At 32.4% G+C, this 10,474-nt stretch overlaps 1 protein-coding gene across 1 annotated transcript; it reads right to left on the reverse strand.

Moving 5' to 3' along the window:
• Nucleotides 1-1,308: 1,308 nt before the first annotated feature.
• On the reverse strand, nucleotides 1,309-4,454 carry LOC120130205 (DEAD-box ATP-dependent RNA helicase 39-like). The gene is made up of 5 exons (XM_039147497.1): nucleotides 3,906-4,454; nucleotides 2,477-2,566; nucleotides 1,958-2,146; nucleotides 1,722-1,862; nucleotides 1,309-1,593 (listed from the first exon to the last, which is right to left on the reverse strand). Exons 1-5 carry the CDS (start codon nucleotides 4,389-4,391, stop codon nucleotides 1,420-1,422), a joined length of 1,080 nt encoding a protein of 359 aa, XP_039003428.1. The 5' UTR covers nucleotides 4,392-4,454; the 3' UTR covers nucleotides 1,309-1,419.
• Between the last annotated feature and the right edge of the window lie 6,020 nt (nucleotides 4,455-10,474).

A 10,474-nucleotide genomic window follows, 5' to 3' on the forward strand; every position in this document is an offset into this window, starting at 1 on the left:
TTAGTTTAATAATAATTTAATTTTTATATTTAATATTTTTAAAAAGTGATGATAGAATATCTCTTAAAGCTATTGATATGATCAGTGTTCAGGTTTTAAAGGAAAAAGGTTGCTGTCGTTGATAATATAATATATAATAAATGGATAGAGCAAATTACAGTGAGGTTAATAAAAAATGAAAAAAAAAATTACAGTGAGGAATAATAATTTTGAAACCCGGTCCTCCCAAAAGATTACTATTAGTGGCCGCTGTGAAAAGGTTTCTATGGTGCAGGGGTGAGGCTGCATGCATGCAGTAGGCTAAAACTTCACCTGCTTAATCATCGCAATATAGAAGAGAGGAAAGAAATGTAAATGCTGAAATTCATATTTTGGACCCTATTAAATGCTACCTCTTAAACAATGTCACTCAGACTCAAGTATCATGCTAATACAAGTCTTCGTTCGACACGTATAAGATCAAATTATTCCAAGTTTTCAACATATTTGGAGGTTGGACACTAGTGCAGCACATGGTACTTCAAAGTGAAGAATTAGATCAACCTAGCTTTCAAATGTAAATGAATTCACCTAAACTTCAATTTCATACTTTACCCGTACCCGTATATATGAGACCAGGTCAATGTTTTTAATTCGTGTTCGTTAATTTACTATTTACCGTTTGTTGAGGAAATCTTCTTTGGAACGAATTTCATGGTCATGATTCATGATAATATTTTTTAATAGTTTGTTTATATGTTCAACAGGTAAAGTAAAATATTTTTTAATAATTTTTAGTTATTATAAAATTGAAGGATTGAATTTATAATTAAACCAATAATCTTAAACAGTAAAAGCACAATAATAAAAACAGCTTTTCTTTACTTTGGTGAGATCTCAGTTTTACTTCTCTTTCTCTACCCACACTTTCCCTTCCCCATCTTCCTCTCTTTTCTTTTACCAAAGCGCCAATAAAAAAAATTGTCCACTCCACTACCAACGACTGCCAAGATTGGCCCTTACACTATCTTCATTACGCTCCTTCCACCCCTTTTCCTTCTGAACTCTTACCCCTATGTTTTTACTTTGATGAGGTTTTGTTTCCTTTGTTTTGTTGTGATGAGTTTCCGTTTTCCTTGGTTTGCTGTAATGAGTTTATGTTTCCTTTGCTTTTATTGTGATGAGTTTTTGGTACGTTAATTTCATCGTTTCAGTATGCGAGCGAACCGTTAACAAATACAAATCGAGATTTTTGGGGTGGGGGACGAATTAGGTAACACTGGATCAGAAAATGAATGCTCATAAGAATTAAATATGGCGGCAATACAATCAAGTCGGTCAACTATTTATCCTATAGAAGGATAATGTTCAAATACACAAAAAAAGGGTAAGATTCAAGAACAATAGCAACTCTTCAAAGATCAATTAAATATCAAATAATCAAGATGAAAGACAAGAATTCATTGTTTCAGCAATTTTTATCTTCAAAGCATCCAGAGACTCGGTGAGTTCATATACCTCTTGTTGATCCATCTCCAGCAACATTGCAGCCACTTTTCCAGCATTATTTTGTTCCATATGCTCCATTACAAGAGATAACTCTTTTCCCAGCATCTGTTGTTTTGGGAAAATAAAATGAATATATACACAAACTCAGAAGATTGGTGCAGCTCATTGTACTGATGATTCGGAACTTTAATGCATGGTCTAAAGCCAGTACATCAAGCAGATTATTGTCCTACCTTTGTTATTGCTGAAGTAACTAAAACAGTTTGAAGTCCAACGTCTTTGGATTTCGATCGACACTTCTTTAACTGGCCGAGTATCTTGTGAATTTCGGAACCAAAGCCATGATCGAACATAGCGTCCATTTCATCCAATACCTGTTTAGAGACTTTAGCTATCACTAAATATAAAAGATATCGAACATAATTAAGGACCAGCATTCTAAAACATTGTTGTGCAGATGTATACAAACCAATAATTTGATGTCCTCTAGAACAACACTTCCCTCCTCAATGTACTGACTAGTTTCACTAGGAGTGGCAACAAGCATACCGATCGAGTCATGTGCCAAATTTTCAGAGAGTCTTGACTTGCCGTAACCACGTTTTGAAGCAGGATTCAACTTAGCATAACGGCTGATGAATCTGGCTGTTTGAAAACTCTGCATGAACATCTTTATTTAATCATAAACTTGCGCTGATAAGAAATATGGGATTTTTATGAACTGTAAATCTAACTCAGACATTTTCTTAAATAAACCGAATTTTGATTCCAAGTGAGCAGATTGGTCAAGTAGATAGAAAAAGGAATGGACTTATAAACTTTTCTTTCAATATCCTTTTTCCTGCAGAAATAGATAAGATATCTCAACAAAGTGGCATCTCTTTTATTTATTTGTTTCTAAAAAGAACCTCTCGGAACTAAAGAGAAAGACGATACGTCCAAATAGTTATCATAAATAAAAATAAAATACAGAGGGGTAACAAAGAACCTGGTCGCATAGTTCCTCCGAGGAGCACAAAACAATAGCTCGAGGATGCTTTGGCTTTACACTTAGCAATGCCTCATCCTGCCTAAGAAGCTGTACAACTCAATGTCAGTGCATTGCTTAACCTTTATTGTAAAACGTTTTTTTCGAACTTCTAATATAAATCATGGGTTTACTTAAACACATAATTCTAAACTTTGTTTACTCATAATGTTATGTTAATAGGGTCATTAGTTTTACTGAATTGGATCACTGTGTTCCCTTCCTCGAAACATGTGTACCGATTTGAAAATCGCAGGGGACTATAGTAATTTCTGATAACGGAGTACAATATCACAATCTTCAGCATGAACAAAAGTTAGTGATAAACTTAAATCTTGAAACACTTTATTATGCTAAACATTTGGCTGTTGTTATCTCGACATAACTAGAAACATATTATTATGCAGATCAAAGAAATATTAATTCTCATTTCATGAATCCGACAAAAAGGAAATCAATGATCCATATCCGTGTTGACTGTAGCATAGATATAGCAATACGGTGTTTCCTAGAAAGCGGTTCGGTCTAATAAAAGAAACAAAGACTGGATAATAGAGTACCAACAGGAGTAGACTTCTCTAGTTCGCTTAGTAAGAAAGAAATACAATTTATTAAACTGTAAAACGTTTTTCTTTTTGGAACTTCTATATATAAAATTTGGGTTTACTTAAACACAATTCAAAATAAATAAATTCTAAAGTTTGTGAGTTGTTATTTTACTCAATAATTTTTTATCATAGAGTACCAATATCACAATCTTCAGCACGAAGAAAAGTTAGAGACAAACTTAAATCAATTAAGAAGAAAGAATCTTGAAGACAATGGAGCTACAAAATCTTGCAGAACCACTTGGTCTAACTTCAATCTCGAAGCACTAGATATAATTTTAGCTTCCATATGCTTACCTAGTTACCTTTAGTTACAACTTTCAAAGGGGAAAATAAGCATTAAATTAAGGATTTCACTTACAACTGTAAGGTTACCATGTTAGCATGCCAAGCTTTCTAAAAACACAAGAAAAGAGATCACATATAGATAGGATTAAAGGCATGGATTTAAATAAGAATCTGCGATTGAAACAGCAATCGTTATGTAACAATGACAGCAGACATTATGTAGCGATAATAGTGCCATCTAAGATCATTACTATACAATCGTAATGCCCGCAATGAACACTATAATATTTGTTATTTCCGCAATCCCGATAAACGCAATACAACCATAGATAATGATCATAATCATAATTAATATATTTCATAATCACTCTTAATCATTACCTATTAGGAAACAACATTGCTTTTCATTACCGAGGTCGCTTGATAGATTTCGCAACCACAATCGAAATCCCTGATTAAAGGACATTATATGAGAAGGAAAAGAAAAGGTTGACCTGAATGAGAGGCAACAAGAAAGCCAGAGTCCTTCCAGACCCAGTCTCAGAACTCAAGACCACGCTTTTCCCATCCAACAAAGCTGGGATCCCAGCACACTGAATTTCAGAAGGAACCCATATTCCCATCTCACTCAAAGCTCGGATAATCTCAGCTTTCAAACCCAGTTCTTGGAAACTAGAAACGAATTTCGTAGCACCACTTATATTCTTCTCATTCTCAAAACCAACCCCATCTTCCCTTTGCTGTTTAGTTTTGGACTTCGAGCTGCTTTTCAAGAAACCTTTGAGCTGCCTTTCTCGGAACTTCTCAAGAATGAGGGAGTCTCTATGAGATTTTGGTGAAGAAGAAGGTTCTATTTTTCCTGTTTTTATGGTAGAATTAGTATGGGTGGAAGATAGAGGCCTGATTAATTTGATGGGGTTTAATGGTTTGGTTGAAGAAAGATTGGTGAGGGCAACAAGTGATTTGGTTATTCTTTTCATGTCTTTGGTTGTCTGTTTGCGTTTCTGGGATTTTTCGCTTTTGGACAGCACCAAAATAGTCGCTCAGTGGCGGGCGCTGATGTCTAGTGGAAGGAGACTCCATTTCTTTTTATTTTTAACGGGCTTCAAATATTAATTTAAGGGTCAAGTAGACAAATAGTCTAGTTCTACCTATTTTTATCGTCTAGCTAATATTTAAAACATGACACTGATCTAGTACTTAAAAATCACAAATAAAATTAATAGTTATCATTAAAATATAATTTTATAATAACACTGAAAATGTTGCTTATGTGCGTGTTCTTGTTGTTCAAAGCTCATCTAATCAAGAAGTTTCATTTCGTTGGATGCTATCAAAGATGGTGTTGGGATTTAAAGATGGTCGGTCTAAGATTTGAATATCTTTTCTTTTTTTGAGAAAACCTGCGAATAAGTTGTTGCTTCATAATCTCTTTCTAAGGATCTTGTTAGCCACTAATCTGGGCAGCATAACCTGGATCAAGCACCATAGCACACGAGTTCTATAACACTAAATATCAATGTGCATTTAGCTTCGAAAGGCACTAAATCATATATGAAAATGCAATACTACTTTGTTAGTTAAGAGGATGGCAGAGACAAAAATGATGAGAAGAGACGACCAAAAGAAAAACAGATAAAGATGAGAGAGATGAAGAGATCATGTTGAGGAATTGATAGAGAAACTTGTGCAAGACCGCAAGTTGTGAGGGAGGAGAGGTACGGGTGTTCAAAAAAAACCTGGAACCGTTAACCGTAATTATTAATCGATATAACTATTATATTTAACAAGTTAATTAATTAAATCGTTAATATTAAACGATTTTGGTTAATTGAACTGTTAAAAATGATGTTTAACGGTTAATGTTACAATTATAAGTTTTGATAAATGGTTAAAAGTTAAGAAATAAAATTTATAATTATATTTTTACTTTTTATTTTTACATAAATTACTTAATTTAGTTTTCTATTATTTATAATTTATATATATATATATATATATAAAATTTGTGTACAAATAATTATATATATATTGTCATTTTTAATTTTTATTTTTTTTGAAAATATAGAATATTCTTACATCAATATAATTGTGGGTTTTTTGTTAGGTACTAAGATATTTAGAGATGTACATATTATATCGATGTAAGTATACGTTAAGTGTTACATTTTTTTTATTTTATTCACTTACATCAGTGTAAATATGTGTTAAGTTATATATTTTTTTGTAGTATGAATTATGAAAAATTTTGAAAAATAATTGTAATAGGTTAACAATAGGTTAACCTGTAATTGAACCGTTAATAATGGTTAACTGTTAGCGGTTAACCGTTTCTTAATAATTAGTTTACGGTTAGAAAAATCTCATAACCGTTATAACAGTTAATTGACCTTTAGACTGAACGGTACGGATAACCGTCCATGAACAATCCTAACGAGAGGTATTGATTTTCATAAGGTTTATACAAGTTTCAGATCGAATATTCGATCCAAAAATTTACATATCTAAAAATCTAGATATTTTGACTTTTTGTATCAATTTTGAATCACTATTTTAGTTATTTTAAATTTCATATATTCGAATTTTCATATTAAATCAAATATGATATATGAATTTGTACACCATAACATTTAATAATTGGAGGACTCAACAAAATACACCCTATAATTAAAAAATTATTTTATAAATTTTAATAATAAAAAGACTTATTAAAATAATATAGTCGATAGACCATTTAACTTAATTTACCCAATATTAAACAAGAGAAGAGATTTGGACCTTTTGATAGATACGAAGGGTCAAATTTTGCAGGAGATATTACTCTTCTACCATGTGGGAATGTCAAAGGCTCAAATCAATCGTCCCGTACGATTTTCCTGGTTTTTAAATGGATTTTTATTTAATATATTATTAAATAATATGATATTTTATTAGAGAAATTTTAAATAATTGATTATTTAAAGTTCTAAAATTTGAAATATACCTAAAAAGTATATTTCTCATAATCTTAACACAATATATAAATTAATACTATTTCTAATAATATATTAAATAATAAGATAAACTATTAGTTTTGATCTATTTTAATATCTAAATTTTATAATTTTTTAAAATTATATCTAAAGTTTAGTTTTTTTTTCATTTTAGTGATTCGCTCTTAAAAACTTAATTGACACTGTATTTTTATGGGTAAATTATATCATTAACCACTTAACTATCTTTTCACTCCTATTTTGGTATTAAAGTATAAAAACTTTTAACTACTCAACTTTCAATTTACTCTGATTTTAATCACTCTAATTTATTTTATTAATAATTTTTGTCACATGACCATTATTATTATTATTTTATTAATATATAATTAAAAATAAAAAATAAATTTGAAAGTTAGAGTGATTAAATTATAAGTAATTTGAAAGTAAAGTAATTAAATTTAAAAAAATTAAACTTTAGTGACCAAAATAGGAGTAAGAAGATAATTGAGTGATGAATAATGAAAATTACCCATAAAAGGCGCTATGTGCATATCACCCTTTAAGTTTTTAACAGAACCTTTAAGTTTTTAACGGTGATGTACTAAAACAAAACAAAAACTAAATATTAAGTATGATTTCAAAAAAATTTAAAAAAATTGGGTACAAAAACAAGTAAAAAAACTAACTTAAACATGAAAAATGACTCTTTATAACCCCTATCAAGTTACATAAGACTTAAACATCACTTGATGTCCATTTTCGTATCCAAAACAAGGCATTTGTGGGCTTGGGTATCGGTACTGGATGAACAATAAAGGTAATGATACTTAGATAGTTTTTCAAACATAGAAGCCAAACTTGATATCGATAATATGGACAATATTGATACCCTAATATGCTAGTAACAAAACTCCAATTAGGGATAACGATACTGTTAGTCTTCTTAAACGCATTAGCCCATTTCTAGCACCAGTATCGAACCCTCGTCTCGATATGGGTAAATGACACATCTCTTCTCAAGTATATTAATTAAGGGATCAAAGGCCATTTAAAATTCTTAATTAAAATTCCAAGTGAGAACAACACTAATCTTTATAATTTCATCTAGAAACTTTAATAAATTAGGAAGTCATAAAACTAGGCTTGTATGATGTTTATGAAACAATCAGGACACCCGGGTTAATCTAGTAGTAGGAAGACGATTTTATGTTCGGATAAGTCTCTGGTGGTGTACAAGGCACTTGTTTGCCGACTGGGCGTAGATGCCCCTAGTACTCATAAGGTGTAGGTTAGATGGGTGAATGTTTTCGATGTAGAAATTCTGGATCTGACCCTAGGTAGGCTAGAGGGGTGTGTGTCTCTAAGATGTACTAAAACCCTCTGACCACACCATGATGCATACCTCTGTACATATGTTTATATTAGCATTCTCGTATGCTAGTATTTACGTATGCAAACATGATCATGTAATGGACGTATGTAGTATAGTTTGGTTATTAGTATGGCACTACACTTGTGAGCTTAGCGTTTGAAATTAGTTTCCGTGCGTAGGTTCCTAGGAGGAGCGTTCGAGAAGTTTATTGCGTTACCCGCATTCCAGATTGACACGAGCTTTTGAGTACGCCTAAAGTCTTTTTATAGGGCATTTATTGTTTATGGGCCTTCTTGTATTCAAGTCGTAACTATATTTTGAAATAATCTTTTCTAAAAGTCTGGATGTATTTAGGGGCTCCCATATTTATAAACGTAAATACTACATTCTTATTTTATAATTATGATGGATGATATTTAATCGTTGTTTTTAAATTATTTTAAAAAGAAATTTTTTTGGGTTAGTCACCTTGGTTGTCCCGTGTAACGTAATAATACATCAGTCTTCGGGTCGTAGTAAATTAGGATGTTACAAAAATAAAAAAAGGTGTCGGATACCGCCATCGGCTACCGTCGACCACTATAGATGTTAGTCGTTCGGTCCCCAAATTTCATAGGCCGCTTCACCTCAACACCTTGAGTCTGAATCTGAACTCCATTTTGTTGGAACTTGGTCCGAAGCCCATGAATTGGAGATTGAAAGTGAGGAAGCCTGAATGTTTTGTTGGGTCAATCGATCAAGGAAAGTGTCCAAGAGGGGGTGAATTGGCAACAAAAATTTGTTGGAAGCTTAATAAAGAAATAATAAATTTACACAAAGGAATTTAGAATGGTTCAACTTCCAATGAAATCTACGTCCAATATATTAGCTTCTTAACTAAGGATTTCAACAAATTCACTAATTTGTTCTAACCTTTTAGGACAAAGTGTAATCTTACACAACACTAAGACTTATACCTCAAAGTCTTGAGTGTTCAACCCTTCCCAATAAGTAATTACAAATGATCAAGCTTTTGAATCCTCACAAATATAGATTATTTGCAAATTGAAGCTCTTACATAAACCCAATAACACTAGAATAAAATTGACAAAGAATGGAATATTGTTCAAATGAAAAAAAGACACAATGGAATACAAATTTGGCTCTAGTTGATCTTTGATTGTTGGAATGGATTTCTTCTCTCTTCTTGGTGGTTTAAAGACCCCTTTTATATGTTTTCATTGATTTCAAGTCGTTTGTGGTTGTTTGATAGAGTTTATAGTCGTTTGAAGCATTAAATTCACGCATCCAATACAAATCTGTACAGAGGTTTTAAAACCACCTTTAAAAAAATTAACCATTGAACAAGGGTTTCGAAACCAATGAGGGGTTTCGAAACCTTAAGGCCAATTTAGCTACTGCCTTAGGGGTTTCGAAACCACCTAAGGGGGTTTCTAAACCATCCTAAAAAACTTTTAAAATTAGCCTTGTTTCATATTGAAAAAATATTTTAAGATTTTATAAATTTCAAAAATATTTTTGACATTTTGATCCGTAAAAATTATTTTTGACATTTTTAAATTCTTGAATCAAATAAAATATTAATTTTACAATATATTCAATTCAGTCATTTGTTGTATCAAAATCATTTAATTACATTTATCACGTTCCAGTCGAGATTCACATATTTTGAGACATTTTCGATGAAATAACCACTAGATTTAGACTTAGGGTGTCGAGACGAACCAACCCATGAATTTTGGGATCGAACAACCACCTTCAACTATGGTAGACGGTGATCGGAATGAAAAATGATATGGTGACCGGTGACAGCAACCTGTTGTTGGATATATGAACTGCAAAACTACACCGTTAGCACTGACTGGAAATATAAACAGTAATTAAGAAGAACAAATTCTTAAACCGTGTAGTGGTAAAAACCACTGCCTTAGAAACGAATTCGCCCCGATGTGTGTAATCGCTGCAGTAGGCGGACCGTCCCCCGAGGTTAACACGGTCGCTCTGAATTTCGTACACCCGAAACCAGAGTGGACTGCTGGTGGTATTGTACTTCTGATCGGAAAGCACTCAGAGAGAACTCACAGAGAGAACTTTAGAAAACACTTTGTAAGTGAATTGTGAATGTTTTTGAATGAGTTGAGAAGCTGAATATAGCTCTCTATTTATAGGCTAGAAATAGGGTTAAAATCGTCTATAAAATTTCAGGATTAAATCTCTTATTTGTAACAGCTGAAACGTCTAGATGAACCTGACTCAGAAATAGTCCAGGTTCATTCTATCATTATTCAGCTGTTATAACTCCTGAAATTATATCATGTAACCCCTGGAATTAAATCAAATAACTCCTGTAACTCCTGATATTAACAGCTTGTCTCCTCTGTACAAAGTTGTAAATCAGTCCAGGTACATCTTAACGTTTCTGATTTAATTTAGGAATAAACTGTTTAATTTCTGATAACAAATAATTCAGCTGTTATTATTTGAAATTCAAACAGTCCTCAGCAGCCTATAAATATCAGTTGATATCTTTCACATTTTCCATTTGTTTATTTCAAAGAGAAATTCCTCAAGAATTTTCTCTAAAAAGATAGTATCCGCACGGACGTGTCGAAGACACGTATTACCACGACCACGACCACGACCTCGACCACGACCACGACCACGAGCCGAGCCGAGACGAGACGAGACGGACGGACGACTGCAGTAGTGCGCGAGA

The sequence above is a fragment of the Hibiscus syriacus genome, unplaced genomic scaffold (genome assembly GCF_006381635.1).
Source record: "Hibiscus syriacus cultivar Baekdansim isolate YM2019G1 unplaced genomic scaffold, ASM638163v2 tig00110528_pilon, whole genome shotgun sequence".
Taxonomy (NCBI): domain Eukaryota; kingdom Viridiplantae; phylum Streptophyta; class Magnoliopsida; order Malvales; family Malvaceae; genus Hibiscus; species Hibiscus syriacus.